We start from the raw sequence: 27,094 nt of genomic DNA, 5'->3' as shown, positions 1-27,094 counted from the left end.
CAGTGCTCCTCAGTACTTTTCTGGATCTGCAGTGCTCCTCAGTACTCTTCTGGATCTGTAGTGCTCTGTGTGAAAGCAACCGCCCCCGTCGTTTGTGCGTCACGGGCAAATCGCTGCCCGTGGCACACAATATCGCTAGGACACGCCACACATACTTACCTTCCTAGCGACGTCGCTGTGGGCGGCGAACAACCTCTTCATTAAGGGGGAGGTTCGTGCACTGTCACAGCAGTGTCACACAGCGGCCCGCCAATAGAAGCGGAGGGGCAGAGAGCAACCGCATTAACGACACGCCCACCTCGTTGGTGGCAGGACACAGGTATGTTGTTGTACCCGGGGTGTCACACGTAGCGATATGTGCTGCCTCAGGAACGACAAACAACCTGCGTCCAGCACCAGCAACGATATTTGGGAAATGAACGACGTGTCAAAGATCAACAATTAGGTGAGTATTTCTGATAGTTAGCGGTCGCTCGTACGTGTCACACGCAACGACGTCACTAATGAGGCCGGAGGTGCGTCCCGAATTCCGTGACCCAACGATATCTCGTTAGCGATGTCGTTGCGTGTAAAGCGGCCTTAAGAAGTGTTGCTGGTCCAAGAGGCAACAATCAGTATTTTTTCACCTCCCTGGACCTATTAAAAAGATGTTGTGCAGAAGTCTGTTGCAAAGAAGAGGACAACCCCTCTAAACAATTTACATATAGCTGACTAGGTCTTCTACCAAATATATAACAAATAAAATTAGATTGACTTACGAGGCTGTAAGAGTGGAATTAAGGAGTAAAGTTGTTCTAATTCTGTAGAGTTGAGCCAAAGTAAGTTTCCTATGCTGAGTCGACTGCTGCGGGTCTGACATTGTCCGCCTGGCACAGCCAGGTGCACCAATATTGTCCACCTCTGTCTCATTGTCCTCCGCATACTCTGCATACTCCTGTGATGGAGAATCTAACTCAAAATCCGGGAGAGAGTCAAGTTGTTCTGAAAGTGGATCTTCAGCAGTTTTGGAATATCGCATCTCTTCTGAATCGGACAGGTCAGAGGAACTGCTGCTGCAGCTACTGAGGTTGACTATATGCTGTCTTGAAGAGACAGACTGAGATCTAGGTTTTGCCGGGTGCTCTTCAGCCTTTCTCAAGGAACGTTCCACCAAGCTAGTCCTTTTGTGGGAAACGTATCGAGCTCGGCCATTTTTATTGCGGTCAATAAAAGCGTCAGGATTCGGAGACATGAAGAGTTCACACAGGCTTTTACTTTGGGTCAGCTGAGCTTCCTCATTAGTTTGGTCCGTTGGTTCAGTGGAAATCAGATGAAGGAGATTGGCTTCTGACTTGGATTTCAGGACCTTGGATTTGCATGGTAAGAGCTGGACTGGAGTCCTCCTCTTGAGTTTTGGAGATGTTGAGCGCTGAGAACTGACTGACTCTCTCTCTTCTTCTGTCATTTCTTGCTGCTGACGTTCTACGAACTCCTCCAGTGACGTCGGCGAGAGGGTCCCATAGGCGCTGTCAATAGACGACGATCTACATGCGTTTGGCTCCAGTTTTAGATAGTTAGAATCCGCCGCTGGGTTTGGATCGGAAGTCTCCATGCTTTCAAACATGTCTCTGGTAGGTGTGATGGAGGAGGCAGTGGTGCTGATTGAAGTTTCATCAGACTGAGAGCTGAAGAGTCCTTGCTCTGTCTCAGGAGACGAGAGGTCCTCACAGGCGTCAATCACCACGACGGATATTGTCTCTGTTGAGCCGTCTGATTGGCTGCAAAGAAAAAAAGAAACGAAATTAAAAAAAAAAAATTACAATACCGAAAGCAATCATCATCATGGAACACAATACCAGAGGCGGACATACCATTGGTGCAAGAGTGGCCAAAGAGGCCCTCTTCTGTCTGTGTTTGGTACTGTGCACAACACAGTCTATATACATTGTCTATTCTGAACCCTAAATTATCAACGTCAGTGATTCAAAGATATTATATATATACTAGCTATAGTACCCAGCATTGCTGTCTCTCCCACTCTCTCTCAGTATATCTCCCTCTCTGTCTGTCTCACACTCTGTCTATTTGTCTGTCTGTCTCTGTCTGTCTCCCTCGTTGTCTGTCTCTCTGTCTGTCTCTATCTCTCTCACTCTCTTTGTCTGTCTCTCTCTCTGTTTGTCTCTGACTGTCTTTCTATCCATCTCTCTCTGTTTGTCTCTGTGTCTGTCTCTCTGTCTGTCTCTGTATCTCTCTCTCTGTCCATCTCTACGTCTGTCTCTCTAGCCGTCTTTCTCTATACGTCTCTCTCTATCCACCTCTCTCTCTATCAGCCTCACTCTGTCTCTTTCCCTGTCTCCCTCTCTCTCAGTCTGTCTGTCTCTGTATCTCTCTCTCTGTCCGTCTCTACGTCTGTCTCTCTATCTGTCTCTCTCTATCCACCTCTCTCTCTATCAGCCTCTCTCTGTCTCTTTCCGTCTCCCTCTCTCTCAGTCTCTCTGTCTGTATCTCTCTGTCTCTTTCCGTGTGTCTCTTTCTCTCTGTCTCTCCACCGACATCATATTACCTCACACAGAAGCTTCTTATTCTAAAACTGTCCTTCGTTGCCTATAGAAACTAATCACAGCTGCTATTAATGACCTGTAGCTCCCAGCTCCATTGACTTTAATGTAAGTAGGTTTTTGGTGAATAACTGTAAAGCGCAGGGTAATATTTTCCCCTCAAAACAGTCTATGACATGCCCTGAGTCACATAGGGCGTCTGTGCAAAGTTTTGTGATTGTAAATGTGACAGTGCGGATTCCTTTAGCGGACACACACACACACACATACACTCATCTTTGTTTATTAGATAAAGATAAATTTATAAGGACAGCTGATTTCTTGCAATAGAAAATATATAATACTTTATTGCCTCTGTAGGAGCGCTGCAGCGATATCGAGCATTTCATGTTGTGTTCCTCCACATGACAGATGCTGGACACCCTGCGATCTCTATATTCTGTCCAAACCAGACAACCCCGTTTAAAATTATTTTTTTGGCTACTTACCTGTGTAACATGTCAGCACTGCTTCGTCGCAGTATCGTTGGCGAGCTGGCTGCAGATGCTCCACTTTCCATATCTTCTTCCTCTTCTGGATGATGTGACACCTGCTGCTGGTTCTGCACATGCTCCTGACGCAATCTCTGCAGCAGGTTCTGTTGTAATATGGTAATGATTTACAGGTTACTTACATGATAGAGATAAAGGACAGAGGCATGATTGTGAACAAAAGGCAACAGCAACCCTACAGGCTAAGTGAGGTATTGCATCATTGCTTGTAATATAATCTAATGCAAAATAGCTTAATTGTACTAATTAATTATTATTATTATTAATAATAATAATAATAATAATAATAATAATAATAATAATAATAAAAAAAAATAATAGTACATTTTTAGAGCACCATTGATTCCAACTTTTTTTCTTTTTTGTTAATGTAGTCCCACGAGTGCTTGGTTTGGGGTTTTTTTGGGGGTGGGGAGAACTTGGGTTGTGAAAGTGAGTGACATCATTTTGGTTTATGAATAACTTATTGACAAACTTTTATTAACTCTTTAAATGGAATAATGTAAAGAAAAAAGCAATTCCGACAGATTTCTTTTTTTAAAAAACAAACAAAAAACTTTATGCTATTCACTATGTTACCTTTATTCTGTGAATCAGTCTAATTATTGCAATAAAAAATGTGTACAGTTTTATATTTTTTACCTTTGCACAATAAATACTCTGAAAAAAATGTTCTTTTGTGCCATAACTTTTATAATTTTCCATCAGTAGAGCTGAATGAGGGCTTATTTTGTGCGTGACAAGCTGAACTTTTCATCGGTACCATTTTGTGATAACTAGTACATTTTTTGTAGCACTTTTTATTACCCTCTTTCAGAGGCAAAACGAACTTAAAAACAGCAATTCTAGATTCCATTTATTTTGTTAAACACAATTCATGTTAATGGTATTTGTATTCTGCAGTTGATACGATTATGACAAAAGCAAACTAATGTGTTTTTTATGTTTTGCACAAAAGATTTACTTAAAAATTTATTTTTTTGGGGGGCCTCCATATTCTTTTTTATTTTTCTGAACACAAAAACTGGGCTTAATTTTTGTGGGGCAAACTAGCTTTTACTGGAGTCCTTTTTGGATACATATGATTTCTGGATAACTTTTTATTACATTTTTTGTAAACCTGTTGTGAACCAAAACTGCAATTCTCATAGGGTATTTTTTTTTTTTTGCAATCATTATGCAGAATAACTAATTATATAGTTTTGTAGTACAGGTCAATATGTTTACAGTGATATTTTTATGTTCTCCTACTTTATCCAACAAAATCACATTTTAAATTGATTGTAATTTAAATATATATATATATATATATATATATATATATATATATATATATATATATATATATATATATATATATATATATATATATATATATACATATATATATATACATATATATATATATAAAAAAATAAATAAAATATATATATATATATATATATATATATATATATATATATATATACACACACACACACACACTGTATATATATATATATATATATATATATATATATATACACACACACACACACTATATATATATATATATATATACGGTATATATATATATACACACACACACTGTATATATATATAAATTAGTTTGGAAAAGAAATGCTTAACCGTAATAGGAAGTGTGATAAAACTATTTGATTACTATCATTTGATGCCGCATAGTGAATGCTTGAAAAAAAAAAAATCAATGCCAGAATTTCTGTTTTTGTTCATCCTGTCTTACAAAAATAAATACATAAAAAGTAATCTAAATATTTCAAGTATCTCAAAATGGTGCTGATAAAAACTACAGTTCATTGTACCCTGAGCTCTGTGGTGGAGAAAGACTGCTCCCCACCCTGACAGGCTCGCGTCCGTCGTGACCACAGCCCAGGATGGGGGCAGGAAGGATTTCCCCTTCGACAGAGAAGTGGGAAGAAGCCACCACTGAAGGGAAGCCTTGGCTGCCCGAGACAGGGAGACGTTCCTGTCGAGGGACGTCGACTTCCTGTCCCATTTGCGGAGAATGTCCCATTGAAGTGGACGCAGATGAAACTGCGCAAAAGGAACTGCCTCCATTGCTGCTACCATCTTCCCTAGGAAGTGCATGAGGCGCCGCAAGGGGTGTGACTGGCCTTGAAGGAGAGATTGCACCCCTGTCTGCAGTGAACACTGTTTGTCCAGCGGAAGTTTCACTATCGCTGGAAGAGTATGAAACTCCATGCCAAGATATGTCAGCGATTGGACCGGTGTCAGATTTGACTTTGGAAATGCTGAGAAGCTGACTCCTCAATTGGAGGAGCTGGGGGAGAAATATCCAACACCTGATTGATGGTCGCTATAAGGTCATTCACTATGGCGTCACCTTCAGGTGTATCTAGGTTGAGAGCGGCATCAGGATCAGAATCCTGATCTGCTACCTCCGCTTCATCATCCAGAGAGTCCTCCTGCTGAGACTCCGAACAGTGTGATGAGGTCGAGGGAATTTCCCAGCGAGCCCGTTTAGGCGGCCTGGGACTGCGGTCCGTGTCAGAGACTTCACCCTGGGACCTATGGGTCACCCCAGGAGCACTTTGCTGCTCCAACTGAGGGGGGCCTGGGGTCAATGATTGAACAGTGCCCGTGGCCTGAGTCACCGGTCTGGACTGTAAGGCTTCTAGTATCTTAGCAGACCATTTATCCATACTCTCAGACAGTTTGTCAGCAAATACTGCAAACTCCGTCCCTGTCACCTGGACAGTGGTAGCAGGTGGTTCCACCTGGGCCACCAGTAGCAGAGGCTCCGGCTGAGTAAGTGCCACAGGGGCCGAGCATTGCACACAATGAGGATCGGTGGAACCTGCCGGTAGTATAGCCGCACATGAGGTACAGGTTGCAAAGTAAGCCTGTGCTTTGGCACCCTTGCTTTTTGCGGACGACATGCTGTTGTCTCCTCTGAATGAAAACTAATTGTCTGGGTCTCCCAATGGAGCGACAAAGAAAACTACAGTTCAGTAGAAAAATTAAAGGTCCTCACGCAGCTCTGTAAGTGAAAAAGTTACGTCTCTCAGAATATAATGCAAAAAAATCTATATGTATAATATAATAATTTTAATAATTTATATATGTATAATATAATATTTAGATTATTTATTAGATGTTTTATTATATTTTTTTTTTGCATTATATTCTGAGAGCCGTAACTTTTTCATTTACAGAGCTGCGTGAGGACCTTTTTTTTCTACTGAACTGTAGTTTTTATCAGCACCATTTTGAGATACTTGAAAGATTTAGATTACTTTTTATTTATTTATTTTTGTAAGACAGGATGAACAAAAACAGAAATTCTGGCATTGATTTTTTTTTTCTAGCACTCACCATGCGGCATAAGTAATCAATAGTTTTATAAGGGCTCATGCGCACGTTGCATAATTGCATGCATTTACGCTGCATATAGCACTGCAGCATAAATGCATGCGTCCTGCGTTCCCTGCACAATCTATGAAGATTGTGCATGATACGTGCGCACGTTGCTTTTATGAACGCAGCGATTTGGGTGCTAAAATTTTGACCCAAATCCATGTGTTCATAAAAGCAGCATGTCAATTATTCCGTGCGCTTTGGATGCAGCTCCCGCTGAAATCGGCTTTTTTCTACAAAAAAAAACTGCATTCATTACGCAGTGTTTCTGCAGCGATTTGAAGCGCACATGTGCTGCCAAATCGCTGCAGAATATTCTGCAGTTACGTGCGCATGAGCCCTAATACGTTATTACGGATGTGGAGCAGACACATTTTTTTTATTAAGCGTTTTTTTTTTCAAACTAAATAGAAATATATTACTGTGTGTATACATTTTTGGGTCAAACCTGTAATCATGATTACTATACAGAACCATTGGACAAGTGTGTATTTTTTTTCCTTTGTTTTTTGGGGGTTTTTTTTAGACGAAGGCAGCATAATTTCCAATCAATCCTGTAAGCTCCACTCTCTTGAGGTCAGTGTAACAGATTTCCCCTTACCTGGGCATTGAAAAGTGCTTCCACCCATCCCCGGCACAAAGACTGGCCACTGGCTTGGAAAGTATAGGCGGCGACTGCACTTCTGAACTCATTCAGGTAGATTAACAGGAAGGAACCTGAAAAAAGGTGATAGATGGCAATACATTAGGGTCTTAAGACTTGGAGTGGGGGCACTGCATGTGATAATGTGACGCCTTTTGTTAGGCTTCACAATAGCACTGCAGTATAACATGACCTGTGTTTATTTACCGCCATTATAGACTATTTACTTCCATTAAATGTGTATTTTAGCCAAACAGTATTCATCGCCCATAAAAAGTTAATATTTGCCTGTCACCTGGCAGCACATCTGCTTTACAGTATGCAAACAAAGGCTTCAGACGACAGGAGATGAACATGCAAATACCAGTAACCATTGGCAGCAACAAGTGGCGGCCAGTCATCACTCCCAGTACAATATACCGGGGGTCAGAGGGAGCGCCATCACCACCTAGTGCACAGAAATGGTACTGCAATAACTGATAGTAATGGTTCACCTGTGTCTTTGAGTTCTCTACAGACGATTTTGTCCACCATTAATGGCTGTCTGATAACTTTGGTTCTCTCTGCTTTCTTCACTGGTTTTGTGATGAGGAAAAGATCCGTAAACAGGAAGCAGTAAACATCCATCTGAAAGTATAAATACATGGTCAGATCCCTATTTATATACATTGACATATATTATACAGTGCCTACAAGTAGTATTCAACCCCCTGCAGATTTAGCAGGTTTACACATTCGGAATTAACTTGGCATTGTGACATTTGGACTGTAGATCAGCCTGGAAGTGTGAAATGCACTGCAGCAAAAAAGAATGTTATTTCTTTTTTTTTTTTTTTAAATTGTGAAAAGTTTATTCAGAGGGTCATTTATTATTCAACCCCTCAAACCACCAGAATTCTGTTTGGTTCCCCTAAAGTATTAAGAAGTATTTCAGGCACAAAGAACAATGAGCTTCATATGTTTGGATTAATTATCTCTTTTTCCAGCCCTTTCTGACTAATTAAGACCCTCCCCAAACTTGTGAACAGCACTCATACTTGGTCAACATGGGAAAGACAAAGGAGCATTCCAAGGCCATCAGAGACAAGATCGTGGAGGGTCACAAGGCTGGCAAGGGGTACAAAACCCTTTCCAAGGAGTTGGGCCTACCTGTCTCCACTGTTGGGAGCATCATCCGGAAGTGGAAGGCTTATGGAACTACTGTTAGCCTTCCACGGTCTGGACAGCCTTTGAAAGTTTCCACCCGTGCCGAGGCCAGGCTTGTCCGAAGAGTCAAGGCTAACCCAAGGACAACAAGGAAGGAGCTCCGGGAAGATCTCATAGCAGTGGGGACATTGGTTTCAGTCAATACCATAAGTAACGTACTCCACCGCAATGGTCTCCGTTCCAGACGAGCCCGTAAGGTACATTTACTTTCAAAGCGTCATGTCAAGGCTCGTCTACAGTTTGCTCATGATCACTTGGAGGACTCCGAGACAGACTGGTTCAAGGTTCTCTCGTCTGATGAGACCAAGATCGAGATCTTTGGTGCCAACCACACACGTGACGTTTGGAGACTGGATGGCACTGCATACGACCCCAAGAATACCATCCCTACAGTCAAGCATGGTGGTGGCAGCATCATGCTGTGGGGCTGTTTCTCAGCCAAGGGGCCTGGCCATCTGGTCCGCATCCATGGGAAGATGGATAGCACGGCCTACCTGGAGATTTTGGCCAAGAACCTGCGCTCCTCCATCAAGGATCTTAAGATGGGTCGTCATTTCATCTTCCAACAAGACAACGACCCAAAGCACACAACCAAGAAAACCAAGGCCTGGTTCAAGAGGGAAAAAATCAAGGTGTTGCAGTGCCTAGTCAGTCTCCTGACCTTAACCCAATTGAAAACTTGTGGAAGGAGCTCAAGATTAAAGTCCACATGAGACACCCAAAGAACCTAGATAACTTGGAGAAGATCTGCATGGAGGAGTGGGCCAAGATAACTCCAGAGACCTGTGCCAGCCTGATCAGGTCTTATAAAAGACGAATATTAGCTGTAATTGCAAACAAGGGTTATTCCACAAAATATTAAACCTAGGGGTTGAATAATAATTGACCCACACTTTTATGTTGAAAATGTATTAAAATTTAACTGAGCAACATAACTTGTTGGTTTGTAAGATTTATGCATCTGTTAATAAATCCTGCTCTTGTTTGAAGTTTGCAGGCTCTAACTTATTTGCATCTTATCAAACCTGCTAAATCTGCAGGGGGTTGAAGACTACTTGTAGGCACTGTAGTTCTAAATACATAACATCAGATATTATAGACAACAATCTAAGTTGGCAAATGTGCTGGAGTAATGGCAGGGAAGCCTAAAGGCTGGTTTCACACATCCGGCTTTTCGATGGTTTGCCGGATTCGGCGCACGCCAGTACAGTGTATACAGTACAGTGGCAGCGCGACAAGCTCCGGTCACATGCTGTCATGTGACCGGAGCATGTGACCCGGAAGTTGCAGCGCTGCCATTGTACTGTATACACTGTCATAGTGTGCGCCGAATCCGTCAAACCATCGAAAAGCCGGATGTGTGAAACCGGCCTAACAAGCAATTGACCCACTTCTAGGATAGTGAAGAGTGATTGTGAGAACCTTAAACAACAGAAGGCGCCATTTCCCTTTATTTTCGACTTTCTGCTTCTCAATGGACACCCCTGACTTGGCTAATCATTGATAGTACAACTATCCTATCCACTGATGTTATCTTATAAGCGCGCTTCACACCTTGCTGTCTTTCCCTTCTTTCATTTTGAGGCTTCCTTCCAGCAGAAGTTGTCGGGTATCATCGGGCGACGTTCCAATCATCGGCGACGTCAAATCCAACTTACAGAATTCCTTCAATATCTAATATTGAAAAATATTAAAACATGAGTTATATTTAATAATACAGTGTTGTTCCAAAAATAATACCTCCCCCTAAAAATAAGCCCCAGCAGGAATTTTCGGCCTTTTCGGAGCAAGGCTTAAATATAAGGCCTACCCCGAAAATAAGACCTAGTCACGGTTCAATAATGAAGTGTCCATGCAGCTAAAAAGATAAAGAATACTGCAGGACACTTCATTATAGAAAGCAGACACCCCCGAAAAGAGAGCAGACAGAAGATAGATGACCCCACAATCATTCTCATCAGATGCCAAACGGGAGGAAATGCAATGGGACGCACACACACACATCAGATCGCTCACACACATCAGATCGCTCACACACATCAGATCGCACACACACATCAGATCGCACACACACATCAGATCGCACACACACATCAGATCACACACACACATCAGATCGCACACACACATCAGATCGCACACACACATCAGATCGCACACACACATCAGATCGCACACACACATCAGATCGCACACACATATCAGATCGCACACACACATCAGATCACACACACACATCAGATCGCACACACACATCAGATCGCACACACACATCAGATCGCACACACACATCAGATCGCACACACATATCAGATCGCACACACATCAGATCGCTCACACAATGACACATCAGATTGTCCACACTCACCACATCCAGCGAGAAGGATTGCTTCTGGCCAGCAGAGAATCCTGGGATGCAGTGAGGTGGAACGCATAGAAGACCCAGAGGTGGAACACATCGATACATTCCACTGCACTGCGTCCCATCTTCTCCTGCTGGCCGGAAGTAATGCGTATCTCTGGATGTGGTGAGTGAGGGTGCAATCTGGTTTGTGATTTGATGTGTATGTGAGTATGTGTGTGTGTATGAGTAATCTGATGTGTGTGAGTGTCGGCCAGAAGCAGGGGAGGACGATATGCAGCATGCTCACTTGGAGCGCCTGCTTAGTATTGCAGGAGGACCTGGGAGCGACGCAGATGAGCGGGGTCTGGTAAGTATGAGTCTCCTAGGAAGGAGGGGGGTTCTGCTTTTTTGGGGGAGTAAACTTACCCCCAACCGTGTTTCCCCAAAAATAAGACCTACCCAATAATAAGTCCTAGTGCTTTTTACGGGGCAAAAAAAGTATAAGACTATGTGCGTACACTGCAAATTTGTTTCTCCACCTTCTGGCAGAAACACGCACCTACCTGCGGAAAAAACACACAAAAAACGCATGCGGTTTTACCGCGTTATGCTGCATTTTTGGTGCGAATTTACCGTGTTTTTGCCTGCGGTTTTATCCCTGTGGTTTTTTAACATTCTCAATGGCAAAACACAGGAAAAAAACGCAGAAAAGAAGTGACATACTGCTTCTTTTTGCTGCAGAAATTCTGCAGCAAAACCTGTAAGAAAAACACAGCAATTTTGGATTTCTCATAGACTTTGCTGGGGAAGGACTGCATGAAGCTTATGAACAAAAACTGCATTAATTTTGCAGCAAAAACTGCAGCAAAAAAATGCAGTGTGCGCACAGGGCCCTAGACAGTATCTTATTTTTGGAAAAACACGGTATATAGACAATACATAGTGAAAAGGAGAGATGACACCCATTGCAACTGGTCATATGTAGGTGTATTGTGGAAATGGGGTCTGTTGCACCTGGCACCAAATTTTGTAGGGGTGAAAAAATGTCAAGGCCTAATTTCCCCATGGTCAATATGATCCATAATAACAGGGAAGCTGCACTAAGTAGCCAGCAAGTGCAGCTTCTATTTGCAGCCCTTTCAACACCCAGCAAATGCTAGAGGCTATTTTTCAGGCAGCACGCTCAGTACCTATGCAGAGTGCAGAAGTATAGCATCCTTTGTCATTGGTTGCTGCACTCTGCATAGACAGTGACCGTGATGACAAAGCTCTGCTGCATGGGAAGCAAATAAAAAAGGTTTTAAGGGCACATTTACACAGCACACATATTGGGAACAGGCATACCAAAGAACGTTAATTTCCCAATAATCAGCCAGTGCAAATAGGCTGCCGATCATCTGTTGAGTGAAATGATTCTCGGCAGCACATTGTCCACTGTAAACAGGAGGTGTGCTGCAGAGAACAATGACAGCCTATATGCACAGAGTGATCTATTAACGATTGTCCTGTGCACATCGGTGCTGACTGACAGTCGTGCAATGTAAATGAGCCCTGAAACTATATAAACAGTGTTTGGGGGGAATGCATAAGTCTAAGTTCACAATTGCATACATATTGTTGTCTTCTCCATTTCCAGGAACAGACAAATGGAATTCATATGCAAAAAGGATCAGTTACAAACAGAAGGAGGAGGGGGTTCCATTGCATACAGAACTTTCTTTTCTGTTCTAAAAACGGACACAAAACAGAGCCCGTAGTAATCAATGGAGCCCCTCGCCTCTGCTTACGTTTGCATAACTGATACAACTTCTGCACATGAATTCTGTTTGTTCTTAGAATGGAATACATGGGCTATGGGAATTAATTTCTCACCTTATCCACTTCATCAGAACTGCTCTCAACAGCTTCATAGGAGTCAATACGGCTGATGATGGCCACCAGTCGCTGCTGTTCCTGCCGCTGGCGCATTCGTGAGTTCACGTGATTGATGAAACGCTCCACTGAATTTATCTGCAGGAACCATAACATCAATTTTTAGAAAAAAAAAAAGTTGCCATCAGCCATGACTAATGCGGGCTTTACATGTTACGATCTATAGCGCAATTGCACGAACGATCGTACCCGCCCCCGTCGTTTGTGCGTCACGGGCAAAGTGCTGCCCGTGTCGCACAAAGTCATTAAACGCCCGTCACACGTACTTACCTGCTGCGTGACCTCGCTGTGGGCGGCAAACATCCACTTCCTGAAGGGGGAGGGACGTTCGGCGTCACAGCGATGTCCCACAGCCGCCGCCCAATAGAAGCGGAGGGGCGGAGATGAGCAGGACGTAAACATCTCGCCCACCTCCTTCCTTCCGCATTGCCGGTGGGTGCCACGGGACGCAGGTAAGCTGTGTTCATCGTTCCCGGGGTGTCACACGGAGCGATGTGTGCTACCCTGGGTACGATGAACAACCGGTGCCATGTTAAATAGACAATTTTTTAAAACTTAGCGACGAGTACACGACTCATGATTTGTGAGCGATTCTGCGTCGCTCGGAGGTGTCACACGAGACGACGTTGTGAACGATGCCGGATGTGCGTCACGAAAACCATGACCCCGACGATGCATCACACGATAGCTCGTCTCGTGTAAAGTCCGCATAAGATTCTCCCATTCCAGGGACTTGTGTTGTGTCCCAGCCCCCATTATGGTCACAGAAGTTTAGCCACTGGGACCCCATCAAAGATTAGAGTCCAGTCAGTTGCATGAGAAACCCCACTGAAGTCTAACATACCATAGTGATGATGGACTCCCTGATTTGATGGTCGTCCGTCTTCTTTAGGATGGACTTGAGCAGCAGGGGGTACTTGGTGAGACGTTGATGTGGCTTGACGAGCATGTCACTCAACTTCAGACGGTTGCACTGCTTGTGCTTCTCAGCCCACTGCAAATACACAACCCGTTACCATTAATATTTCATTAGACTTGTGAGTGGGCTCACCTGCATAGCTTGCTTTATACATTGAAGGTGTCAGCTGTGTTATGTGTGGCGCCCCTGAGGCTTCCGTCGCCACAGGTCACTGCACCCCATCCAGCGGTGTGATGCCCCATTCTGAGAGAGGAAGAGAGTGAACTCCGGTCCCCTGGTAAATCCACACTACACCCATTGTTAGGTACATACTGGGACCAGGGAAAGTGGCAGTTACCCCCCCATGCTGCATGCTGGGAGGGGCCGTAAGACCCATCCCTGCTCCTATAGGGTACAGCTTAACAACTGGGGAGGTGGGAGGAGCCATCTGAGAGCAGACAAAGAGAGGAAGGTCAAGTTTAGTCAGTCTACCTCAGGGAGTGAGAGAGTGAGCATGTAGTTGGAGAAGAAGAACGAGAGCAAGGAGGGAGGAGGAGGCCTGCTGGAGGCAGGCAAGGAGGAGAAAAGAAAGAAAGAAAGAAGGAAAGAAAGGCTCCAAGTCAGACAGGAGCAGAGAAACAGAAGGAGACGCTTCCTGGTGAAGATCCTGGGACCCAGAGGTCCAGGTGACGCCACACAGAGACAGAAGAAGTCGCAGGGCCACGGGTAGTCCTATAGGTACCACGAGCAGTCCTAGAGGTACCAAGGAGAGGTCCTAGAGGCGCCACGGGTAGTTGTAGGCTGCGGTGGCCTGTTCCACATTAACATCGGTGGAGGGATCAAGCTGCGACAGGGGACGGTCCCTAGAGACTGGAGGAGTGCAAAATCATCTCCAAACAGTAAAAACCGAGGCCCAGGGAAGGTTGTAGACTCCCAGGGCCAGAACCCATAGCAGACTTCCAGAAAAGGGGTAATCAGCCGACAGGTGACCCCCCAGCCTGGAGGCTGTAGTGGAGGCCAAGCCAGGTTCATCCTAACAAAGGCAAGGCTAAGGAAGACAGCAGAAGAAAGAGACACTAAGAGAAGGGTACCGGCTTTCACTCTCAGAATCTCCCAGAAACGGCGGAGGTCCCTGACAGTGGTCCCAGCAGTCCAAGGGTCCCTACAGCTGTGACAAGAACTGTGAGTAAAGAACTTGAACTGCACCCTTGGAGTGGTCTCTGTTATTACAGCTGCATAGACATTCACAAGCACCAACTGTGCCCCGGGCATTGCTCCACCTGTGGGGAGCAGTACCACCATTGCTGCCATATCATCATCCCGGAGGCCTCACACAGCAGCGGCGGCTTAGTAGCCGCATACCACAGGTGGCGTCACGAACACAAACTTTATTCATCAAGCCACATATTTTACTGACACCCACCAGGGCCACGGAGCCGGGCCCAGCCACCACTGACTACCACCGGACTAGTCCGGCCCGGCACCGGGTGTCCCACAGCCCTGGGGTGGGCGAGTCATATGCAGCAGTCTCCAACCTCAACTGTCAATCTCCGATATTGGTATATAAAGGGAATCTGTCAGCAGGTTTTTGCTCCCCCATCTGAGAGCAGCATAATGTAGAGACAGAGACTCTTATTCCAGCGATGTGTCACTTACTGAGCAGTTTGCTGTCATTTTGATAAAATCAATGTTTTCACTGCTGCAGATCAAGCAATTATACAGAGCTCATGAATATGCTGGACTACCTGTAGCACGCCAAGTAGTCCTGTAATGATAATCTCCTGCTAATTAAACTGTGATTTTATGAAAACTACACTAAGCAGCCCAGTAAGTGACACATCACTGAAATCAGGATCTCTGCCCCTACGTTATGCTGCTCTCAGATTAGGTGGTAAAAACCTTGAGAGAGAGTCCCTTTAAAAAGGACCTGTCACTTTCTCAAGAAATGTAGTTAAATATCTTGTAAAACTCCCTGAGCTTCCCAGATTCTGCTGCTTTTATCCATTTTTTTCTGTGGTGCTCCATTGCAGAGATATTCACATTTGTTGCTTTTGGAGCACATCATGTGAAATCTCTGATTGTAGTGCAACTGGGCTTTACTTCCCAGTCTTCTCTGTGAGCATGTGCTTTTACCCCTCCCTACCAAATGCTGTCAATCATTGATTGTCGGCATCTGACACTGCTAGACCAGATGCTGAGCTGTGATTAGCAGCATATGGGAGAAACAGTACGCCCTCAAAGAAGACTGTGAAGAAAGACCCAGATGTTCTATAAGCAAAGACATCCCAATCTTCTATGAGAGTATGTGACGTCACCCCTCCCTCCCAGACACTATCAATCATTGATTGTTAGCATCGGACACTGCTAGATCAGCTGCTGAGCTGTGATTAGCAGTATATGGGACACACGGATGAAATCGTACACCTCCAGAGAAGACTCTGAAGAAACACCCAGTCGCACTACGAGCAGAGATTTCACATAATGCGCTCCAGAAGAAATTTAAATATCTCTGTAATAGAGCAATGCAGCACAAAACAGAAAATAGACAGAACCAGGTTAGCTTAGTGATTTTTTTTACAAGGTATGTATTTTTCGGTTTATAAAGACACCTTGGATTATAAGACGCACCCCAAATTTAGAGGAGGAAAGTAGGAAAAAAATAATTTTTAATGTTAAAATGAGTGTTTGTCTTATAATCCCAGTGTGTCTTAATCCTAATGCTTATGGCGGTGGTGGTGCAGCGGCTCAGGAAGGTCACAGGAGGCAGGGTCAGCGATGCTTCGGGCTCAGAGGAGGGGGTGTTGCGTCTCATGAGTGTTAGTGGATGGAGGGTTGGCGATACTGCGGCCTCAGGGGTATCACGCTGGCGGGCGCCATTGTTCTGCCGGCGTGTTGCAGGGGTGTCACTGCAGTGCAGAGACTCAAGAGGGTCACAGGACGGGGTGTCACTGCGGCGGTGGGTGCCTAATCTGACCATGGGCTCTATAGAATTGCCCGCGGTTGACGCAATGGACTTAAAGAAAATGGCAACAGAGTCGGCATATGCGCAAAAAGGCCTCTGCACCCATTTTCTTGAAGTCCATTGTGTCAATCTGCACATGCACTGCCTCCGCAGACATTTTCTTGAAGTTCAAAGCGTTAACCGCGGGCGATTCAATACAGCCCATAGTCAGATCAGGCGACCCTGCTGTTTCACTGCAGTGACACCCTCAGTATCGCCGACCCTGCTCAACCACTGCCACCCCGGTAAGCCATATCCACATTGTAAGACGCACCCCCATTTTACCCTCGTGCGTCTTACAATCTGGAAAATACGGTAGTCAACTCAATTTTTTTGGAGCAAGTGACAGGCCTCTTTAAGTGGAGCAATTGCGTTATGTCAGTGTTCCAGCAGAAAAAGTAAAAAAATAAATAAAAGTAAAAATAAGGGTTGAATCCTCCTCTTTAGACCTTTGACATGAATAGATCTCAGAATTGAAAGGAAAAAGGGATCTGTTCCAGTGTTCGGGTCTACATTGGGACAGCACATAGTATACGGCTTATTTGCAAAAATAGTGGCTCATTAATGCACCTTATACGATGACAGAATATAAAAACTTACCGTCACATAAGCTCGAAATAAATCGTTGTCACGATGCAGATTCCTCATATTCTCCATACAGCCCTCTTCTTCCATACAATATCGGATGTATGGCTTGAAAAGAGACTCAAACTGCAGGAAGAATCGGAAGAAAGAAATGAAAAAGTTGAATAGACCCAAAATATTTTAAATTCTGTATTGGAAATTTGGAGTCAGCTCAATTTGTAACAAATAATCAAGACTTATTAAAGGAGCTTGGCATAATATTATGTGCTATCAATGTGCCTTGTAATAAATCATCATATTTACCATCTTGAATCCCTTCTGAAAGTCAACAGGGTTCAGCAAGCTTTTGGTTCTCCTGGTCTTTTCCAGAACTGGCACCATGACGTTCCCCCAGAGGGTGCGGTGAAGCTGAATGATCTCCTGCACATTGCTGAACAGTTTCTCTGGTTCCACCTGACACAAAACAAGCGATAAAAAGGGAAATTATCTTAGAATACCCTTTATGGCCATAGTACTGATCACCAATGGCAAAAATTTGCAAAATCTCCAATGTTGAGAGCAATTTTCTTCCGCTAAACCAATGGTCATCAAACCTTTCTTACACTTAGGGGTACTTTGTACACTGCGACATCGCTAGCCGATGGTAGCGATGCCGAGCGTGATATAGTCCCCGCCCCCGTCGCACATGCGATATCTTGTGATAGCTGCCGTAGCGAACATTATCGCTACGGCAGCTTCACATGCAGTTACCTGGTTGGCGACGTCACTGTGACCGCCGAAGAATCCCTCCTTCAAGGGGGAGGTGCGTTCGGCGTCACAGCAACGTCACCGCGATGTCATTAATCGGCCGGCCAATAGAAGCGGAGGGGTGGAGATCGGGATGTAAACATCCCGCCCACCTTCTCCCTTCCACATTGCCGGTGGACGGCGGGCGCAGGTAAGGAGATGTTTGTCGCTCCTGCGGCTTCACACACAGCGATGTGTGGAGCTGCAGGAACGACAAACAACATCGTATCTGCAGACACATCGACATTATGAAAATGAACGACGTGACACAGATCACCGATTTTTTACTGTTTCACGCACATACATCTTCTCTCCTAGGCTTTACACGTTGCGACGTCGTTACCGGTGCCGGATGTACGTCACTTTCGATTTGACCCCGACGATATCGCAGTAGCGATGTCGCAACGTGCAAAGTACCGCTAAGAGCCACATTGAGCATTGACAGACGGTCGTGAGCCACATCCAAAGCTTTCGGGGTAGTGACACCCAGAGACCCCCATTATTGGGATAATGATAGGCAACGCTTTAGCCCATAAATCACACAGAGACCTTGTGCCGCCTTGCCTTATAGACAACATATTTACATCCAGATGTTCCCACCTTACTCCCATTTGGTATTTTAGCATCAAGTAATCTCACAACAATATGGTATCTAACTGAGGCTACCATCCTATCCCTAGCTTGCCTTATTTATCTCCACACCCCCATGGCCAGTGAATGTTCATCCGGATCTGTATTTCTTTATGGGGCTGCTAAAAAGATGGTAGACATACGTGGGTCACACATCATGGGCCCGCGAGCCACATGTGACTCCCAAGCTACAGATTGGGGACCCCTGCTCTATACAATAATGCTGCATCATGATAAATGAAACTATATACAATATACAATAGGTCAATTAATTAATAGATAGTTTCCAGTCATCAATATCTTCATCCTTACCTCACATAGTAATCCGGAGTCCTGTAGATTGAGCAGACAGCACAGGAACAGCTGAAAATACAAAGCAAGAGGGATGTAAGATGTATTGTTACTACATTATAGCATTAAAATATGCGCTATAGCTCTGTGTGTGTATGGGAATTAGATCATGGCTGATAGCTCAGAACTCTCCAGCGCTTTCCAAGAGTAAAGAGGTCAGCTCACCAGCATGAGAAGACCTCCGTTGTAGCGGAAACCGGGTGTCTGCAGGAGCACAAGAGGAATAGGAATATCCAGCAATCAGCAACTTCTTAAAAACTCATCCTTTATTGTTCAAAAATGTCATAAAAACTTGTAACATCAAGACATAAAATCCAAAAAATAATCCATGGTAGATAGCCTATGAACAAACGCATTAAGGACCCGCATCTGAAACGCGTTTGTTGTTCATAGGCTATCTACCATGGATTATTTTTTGGATTTTATGTCTTGATGTTACAAGTTTTTATGAAAGTTTTGAAAAATAAAGGATGATTTTTTTATTAAAGTCGCCGACTGCTGGAAATTTCTATTCCTCTAATGCTTTGCTTCCATCCATTTCTGATATAATTTTTGGGGTCTTGAAGTATGCTTGGGGTCATTGTTCTGCAGGAAGACCCATGACCTAGGAAGCAAACCCAGCTTTCTGACAGTGGGCACTACATTACCATCCAAAATCCTTTTGTGGTCTTCAGATTTCATGATGCATTGCACACAGTCAAGGCACTAGTGCTTTCAGTCAAATATGGTGAAGGTTCAGTGTTCTATACTTTGTAGGCCTCATTCTGTTTTCAGTAAACAATAGAAGAATGTGCTTTACCGAAAATCTCTACCTTGGTCTCGTCTGTCCACAAGACCCTTTCCCAGGAGGATTCTGGCTTACTCACTCTCACGTAAATTTTGGCAAACTGCAGTCTAGCTTTGTTATGTAACTGTGTCAGCAGTGGGGTCCTCCTCCGTAGCGTTTCATTTCATTCAGATGTGGACAGATACTTTTTGCTGATACTGATGCACCCTGAGCCTGCAGGACAGCTTCAATTTGTTTGGAACTTGATTGGGGCTGCTTACCCACCTTATGGACTATCCTGTGTTGCAACCATTTATCAGTTTTTCTCTGCTGTGTACAGCCAGGAAAATTAACTACAGTTTCATGTGTTGTAAACTTCTTGATTTTGGTGCACACCGTGGACAAAGGAACATCAAGATCTCTGGAGATTGATATGTAACCTTGAGATTGTTGATATTTTTCCACAATTTTGGTTCTCAAATCCTTAGATAGTTCTCTTCTCTTTCTGTTCTCCATGCTTAGTATGGCACACACAGACACACATTGCAAAGATTAAGTCATCTTCTCACCATTTTATCAGATTTCAGGTGTGATTTTCATATTGCCCACAACTGTTACTTGCCACCAGTGAGTTTGAACAACCATCGCATGATTGAAACAAAGTTATTTTCCCACAATTTTGGAAAGGTGCTAGCAATTTGTCTGGCCCTTTTTGAGGATTTTGTATGAAATAATGTCCAATTTGCCTTTTTTTCCCTCAGTTTTTTTCTGTTGTTCCAATACACACAAAGAAAATAAACACGTGTATAAAAGAAATGTTGGTAGCGTTGGTAGTGGGAATATATGTTTTGTATTTGTACAAGTTTCTAGTATATGCACAGTATGATTATTTGGGTATGTACTGCATAGTGTTTTATGTGTGTGCTGCATGCGCAAGAGTATATGTATTTGTATATATAGCATATGTATATAATACACATACTGTATCTATATTAGTCTAGTACATGTAATACTTGTACGCATAGTTGCCTAGTATATAATATATATGATATGTATATTGGTCTAGTATATTTATATTGTATATGTAATGCATGTATTGTGGTCCAGCATATGTATGTGAAATGTGTATATTTGTCTGGTATATGTATGAATATTTATATTGTACTTTCTGTATATTATTATAGATGTTTGCATACTAATGTGTATGAGTAAGATCTCTCGCTTCCGTATTACTCACATCTGTGATGACCTTCAGTTTCTTGATGTATGTGGCTTCGGTGTGGATCAGCTCCCATATGGCCTCCTGCTGGTGACACTGGCGTCTCGATAAAGTCTGCAGAAACACAAGACAATGGTCAATGTGATGTACGGTGTCAGCAGAACTAAAGGCTACAAATCACTTCAAAAGTCATGTCTAGACCAGCAGTCCTAGCACCAGAACCCTGTAGATCTAAGCCTCCTCTTCAATATCCATGAATAAATGGGAGATTATGAGGGGCTCCGTCACGTGAATGTTTTAATATACTTTTCTATAGACCTATTGTGAGATGGTGCCATTTGTTAAAACACTGGTTTATGCCTCAAGGGTTGAGGTATAAACCATCATCCATGGGAGATTGCATCAATCCTTTATGTAGGATCTTACAGAAAAGTAGAAGTTTGGAGAACATCATGGACTATTGGCTTTGCCAATATCATCAGTCCCCGGTAAATTTATATAAACCCAATATAATCTACTAAAAGGACTACACAGTTTGGGTATTTATATGTAGTTTTACCTCAGGGACATCAATGATTTCTTGCCAGCTATCTTCAAGGCTAAGATTCGTGTCGTCCTCTTCTTCTTCCCAAGAATCCTGATCAAAGCACAACTGTTGGGGGAGTTTGGGCAGCCCGAACATGCTGTATGAGTGCAATTTGCTCTCCAACTGTTCCATCTTATCAATTTCCTATAGAGAGTAGTCAAGAAGTCAGAACAGAGAGCGACGAATAGGAAAAATAAGTCAGTGCATTGCAGGGATCATTGGGTTAAACATACGTCCCAACCTATAACAAAGGCAGAAGATATCAGGATTGTCCCCAAGTCATTTGAATCTGCATCCAGTCCTGCTCCAAGCAGCTGGCGGCATATACATCACCCGTGTCTTATATATGGAAAAGCTACATTGCCCACTAACCAGACCGCGGCTAATGGATGCAAATAAGATGCTAATAAGATTAGCAGGGGGCAATGACACTTTGGGACAGAGCAGATTCCCTTCTTTGTTCGGCCGTTACTGTGGCTCGTGCTTGGACACTTGGCAAAGCCCATGAGGCCTTTAAATGAAAAGCAACAGCTGGGAGCAGTGGGCGAGGGTCGGGCGCTGAATGAGCCCCAGACAATTGGAGCCATCCTGACATCTTAGAAATATTGACAAGGCAACATGATCTTAAGAAGGATGCAGCAGGCCGAGTAATAAAAAAGGCATCTACCTCCAGGATGCGGGAGCACAATAGCATTAAGTCAGCAATCCTTGCACTTACATTTTCTATATTGGGGTCGCTCAGTATGGAAAAGATGTAGAGGACACAGATATTTGTATCTATGCAAGTCTACAACTCACTAAAAATAACAATAAAAAAAGTCTGTCAAAAAGCTCTACTTATATCTATATCATCTCAGCCCATCTAATATTTATCTCTATATAATATGTTCTGATATATCTATCTAAACAAACAAGTGCAGCAGACGACGTGCACTAATGTATATCAGAGAATCGAATGTATGCATTACTGCTATACAGACTATACTTTTGGAATTGAGGCCAGTTTGCATGTGCCCATCTGCTATAACTACGTGCACCCCATAGATGGGAACCTACAGTACACTATTAAATTTAATCTTACTTCTCCTGGGCTAGGGCAAAAAAAAAACCTTTTAATCTTTTACATTTTTAAATTAACAAAAAAGGAAAATGGGGCAATGCAAAAGTTTGGAAGCAGAAGAGAATTTCTTCTGATGACTCTTCCATGAAGGCCATATTTGTGCAGGTGTCTCTGAACAATGTACCACAACTCCAGAGTCTGCTGAATCTTCCTGAAGGTCTTTTGCAGTCAGGCAGGGTTCTCTTTTGCCTCTCTGGCAATCCTCCGAGCAGCTGTCACAGAAATTTTGCTTGGTTTTCCAGATCTTATATTGACCTCCACTGTTCCTGGTAGCTACCATTTCTCAATTACATTTCGAACTGAGGTAAGAGCAACTAGAAAACGGTTTTCTATCTTTTTATAGCCTTCTCCTGCTTTTTGGGCCTCTACCATTCTCATTTTCAGAGTGCTAGGCAGCTACTTAGAAGAATCCATGGCTGCTGTTTTTTGGCACAAGGTTAGAAGAGGCTGGGTTTTTATAAAGCTGTGAAATTTGCATCTCCTGGCTTTTCCTAACCAATATAGTGAGCAAGCCATAACCCGAACAGGCTAAGTAAGGTCTGAAAGTTATCTGAGCACACAAATCTTCAAGGGTGTCCAGACTTTTCCACTGGCCTATTTGCCTATTTGCAATTGTTAAAATGTAAAAGATAAAAAAAATTATATAAATTTCTTTATTTTTTTGCCTAAAATACAAAGGAAATGTTTCATCTTTAACCCTATGCCTTTTAGAGATCATCTCCTATATAAAATAATGGTGACTTCCAAATGGTAGAATAGGGTCACTTCTTTAAGCCACTTCATGACTTTAAAAGCCTGATGAGACTAATAGAAGTGGGAATAGACTGAACATTTACAGGTCGTTTTCACATTGTGATGCATATGTTCATTCATTCATTCTGGTGTTTCTTTTAGCACTTTTCCAGGTGTGTTTCAGGTAGAATCCACCTGAAAAAGACATTGTGTGCACATACCTTAAAAGATTTTGGCAGGAGAAGAAGAGAATTTCTCTCTGTATACAGGTTTTGGGATGGATGAAGGACTCCTTTATACCTGGCAGGTCATCCATAAGAGACGAACAACAGACATTTATTAGCTTAACAGCCAATAAATGTATGAATACTGTAAAAATCAGTGTGGTTAGGAGGACCACTTTCATCTGTAGGTTTTATTAGGGCACGCTGAGCTATCCGAGCTTGCAGTAAGGCCAATCTCAATATCCACATCCCAGGTACCACACGTGGACCCCTCAATGATCTGTGTATCCATGGAGTATTGTAGTAAGGACCTTTATACAGCACCCATAGACATTAAAGGGCCAATTCTGAACCTCATTGTGCCTCTGATTTCATATCAAGGCACTGTATGAAACATTGTGTCTCAGAGAGAATATAGTGTTTGTACAGAAGCACCATATTGCGGCACATGGAGTGTAAAGTGCTTGTTCAATATTTGGTGAATTTTTTTTACCTCAGTATTTGTAGCCAAAATCAGGAGTGGGTGAGAAATACAGAAGTGGCGCCCGTGTTTCTATTATACTTTTCCTCTGACTGTCCTCCTAGTTTTGGCTACAAAGAGTGAGGTAAAAAACTCACAAAATACTTAACATTTGAATTTTGCCTAATAGTTCAAGTTCCAGTACCATCTTAGGCTAGGTTCACATTTATGTCAATTTGTATCAGTCACAATCCGCGGCTCTGGTAAACAACGGAATCCGTTTGACGGATTCCGTTGTTCCCATATACTTGTATGAGCGGCAGATTGTGACTGATAATGCTGCGTTGCATCCTCCGCCCGACTGATCAGTCGTGGAACGACTGACCGTCGGGCGGCAGGAACGCAGCATGTAGCATTTTTTGAGCAGCGGAATCCTTTTGATTCTGCTGTGCGTGCTCTCTCTCTCGGCGACCGAACGATCAGCTGATCGCCCGGCGCCGCCTTCAGTGAGCGATCAGCTGATCACCCAGCGGCCAGCTGCTGTGAGCGATCAGCTGTTCACCCGGCGGCCGGCTAATGAGAACGATCAGCTGATCGCTCTCATTAGCCGGCCTCCAGGAGATTATCTGTTCACTCTCAAAAGCCGGCGGCCGGCTAATGAGAGCAATCAGCTGATCGCTCTCTCTCTCACGTTTTACAACGGAGTCCGACAATGAATTCTTATTCTTGTCATCCGTTGTACAACGCATCAGTCACAAGCGTCAAGCAATGCATGTGACTGATGAAAAACAACGGAAATGTGAACCTAGCCTTAAGGGGGCTTTACACGCTACGACATCGCTAATGCGAACTCGTTGGGGGTCACGGAATTGGTGACGCACATCCGGCCGCATTAGCGATGCCGTTGCGTGTGACACCGATGAGCGATTTTTCATCGTTGCAAAAACGTGCAAAATCGCTCATCGGTGACATGGGGGTCCATTCTCAAAAATCGTTACTGCAGCAGTAACGAGGTTGTTCCTCGTTCCTGCGGCAGCACACATCACTCAGTGTGACACCGCAGGAACGAGGAAACTCTCCTTACCTGCCTCCCGGCTGCTATGCGGAAGGAAAGAGGTGGGTGGGATGTTACGTCCCGCTCAGCTCCGCCCCTCCGCTGCTATTGGGCGGCCGCTCAGTGACGTCGCTGTGACGCCGCACGGACCGCCCCCTTAGAAAGGAGGCGGTTTGCCGGTCACAGCGACGTCGCCGGGCAGGTAAGTATGGGTGATGGGCTGGGCGATGTTGTGCGGCACGGGCAGCGATTTGCCTGTGTCGCACAACTGATGGGGGCGGGTACCCACACTAGCGATATCGGGACCGATATCGCAGTGTGTAAAGCCCGCCTAAGACCACGTGCACATGTTGAGTATTTGGTGAGTTTTTTTACCTTAGTATTTGTAAGACAAAACCAGGAGGGAACAATGAGAGGAAAAATATAATAGAAACACGAGCACCACTTCTGCATTTATCACCCAGTTCTGCTTTTTGGCTACAAATACTGAGGTAAAAACTCACCAAATACTCAGCATGTGCACGAGGCCTAAAGGTACCGTCACACTAAGCAACATCGCTAGCAACATCGCTGCTGAGACACAACTTGCTAGCGATGTCGCTGTGTGTGACATCCAGCAACAACCAGGCCCCTGCTGTGAGGTCGTTGGTTGTTGCTGAATGTCCTGGGCCATTTTTTAGTTGTTGCTCTCCCGCTGTGAAGCACACATCGCTGTGTGTGACAGCGACAGAGCAACAACTAAATGTGCAGTGAGCAGGGAACCGGCTTCTGCGGACGCTGGTAACCACGGTAAACATCGGGTAACCAAGAAGCCCTTTCCTTGGTTACCCGATATTTACCTTCGTTACCAGCGTCCGCCTCTGTCACGTTGTCAGTGCCGGCTTCCTGCTCCCTGCACACATAGCCAGACTACACATCAGGTAATTAACCCGATGTGTACTGTGGCTAGGAGTGCAGGGAGCCAGCGCTAAGCGGTGTGCGCTGGTAACCAAGGTAAATATCGGGTTGGTTACCTGATATTTACCTTAGTTACCAAGCGCAGCATCGCTTCCACGCGGCGCTGCTGGCTGGGGGCTGGTCACTGGTTGCTGGTGAGATCTGCCTGTTTGACAGCTCACCAGCAACCCGTGTAGCGACGCTCCAGCGATCCCTGCCAGGTCAGGTTGCTGGTGGGAGCGTCGCTTAGTGTGACATCTCACCAGCGACCTCCTAGCAACTTACCAGCGATCCCTATCAGGTTGTATCGTTGTTGGGATCGCTGGTAAGTTGTTTAGTGTGACTGGGCCTTAAGAGTCCAAGTTCCAGTACTACCTTAGGCCACGTGCACACGAGTATTTGGTGACTTTTTTACCTCACTATTTGTAGCCAAAACCAGGAGTGTGTGGTAAATACAGAAGTGGTGCCGTGTTTCTATTATACTTTTTCATCTGAATGTCCTACTCCTGGCTATGGCTACAAATACTGAGGTAAAAAATTCACCATATAATCAATGTATTCACGTGGCCTAATAGGTCTATGTGTTCTGCCATGTTAGGCCTATGTACACGGCTTTGTCATACATATGAGGCCTTGCTAGGATTTACCGTAGATATGTCAATCTTTGTGAAGCTCTGCTTCATCTTCCTGTGCCGGTGTGTGACCTACATGACCTCACAATAAGATCAATCAATGCTTCATTTATAAAATTATAATTACAGTTTAATTATTCCATCCTCCTATATTGTCCCTACGATCTTGTTGTCATTCATCCATTGTGCTTTGGTTGTTAATCATCCCTCTTTTATCATGTTAGCCAATAAATATTTGACTATATAATATAATAAAATGACTACTTTGCCTCATTCGTGGTAACCATGGCAACTTCTCTTTGTACATTTTCTCTAGTATATCTGCAAGAACAGTTGAACATTGTTGCTCTTCTTTGGTTTATACAGTATATCTGTGCATGTATACGCAACATACTTTGTATATTCTCCTATAAACACATGCTGTATATACAGAGAATATGCTCGGCCCGTCCAGGTGCATACAGTGAAGAAAGACAGGTCATACTGGAACTTGTAGTGCAGG

General features: G+C 44.0%; 1 protein-coding gene across 4 annotated transcripts in view; it reads right to left on the bottom strand.

Annotated features, from left to right (window-relative positions):
* The window catches only part of PLEKHG5 (pleckstrin homology and RhoGEF domain containing G5), a 395,051-nt gene that overhangs the window by 11,353 nt on the left and 356,604 nt on the right, over positions 1–27,094 (bottom strand). For all 4 annotated transcript variants that reach the window (XM_075328647.1, XM_075328648.1, XM_075328649.1 and 1 more), the window contains 12 exons: positions 21,408–21,578; positions 20,867–20,962; positions 18,825–18,875; positions 17,400–17,549; positions 17,112–17,222; positions 13,457–13,606; positions 12,553–12,690; positions 9,891–10,010; positions 7,625–7,757; positions 7,089–7,204; positions 3,026–3,174; positions 759–1,757 (listed from right to left, as the gene is read on the bottom strand). In XM_075328647.1, coding sequence (XP_075184762.1) covers positions 759–1,757; positions 3,026–3,174; positions 7,089–7,204; positions 7,625–7,757; positions 9,891–10,010; positions 12,553–12,690; positions 13,457–13,606; positions 17,112–17,222; positions 17,400–17,549; positions 18,825–18,875; positions 20,867–20,962; positions 21,408–21,578 — 2,384 coding nt within the window. The remainder of the gene's footprint in view (positions 1–758; positions 1,758–3,025; positions 3,175–7,088; positions 7,205–7,624; positions 7,758–9,890; positions 10,011–12,552; positions 12,691–13,456; positions 13,607–17,111; positions 17,223–17,399; positions 17,550–18,824; positions 18,876–20,866; positions 20,963–21,407; positions 21,579–27,094) is intronic.

This window comes from Anomaloglossus baeobatrachus, chromosome 11, assembly GCF_048569485.1.
Source record: "Anomaloglossus baeobatrachus isolate aAnoBae1 chromosome 11, aAnoBae1.hap1, whole genome shotgun sequence".
NCBI lineage: Eukaryota > Metazoa > Chordata > Amphibia > Anura > Aromobatidae > Anomaloglossus > Anomaloglossus baeobatrachus.
This window is presented reverse-complemented; position numbering and strand designations above follow the sequence as displayed.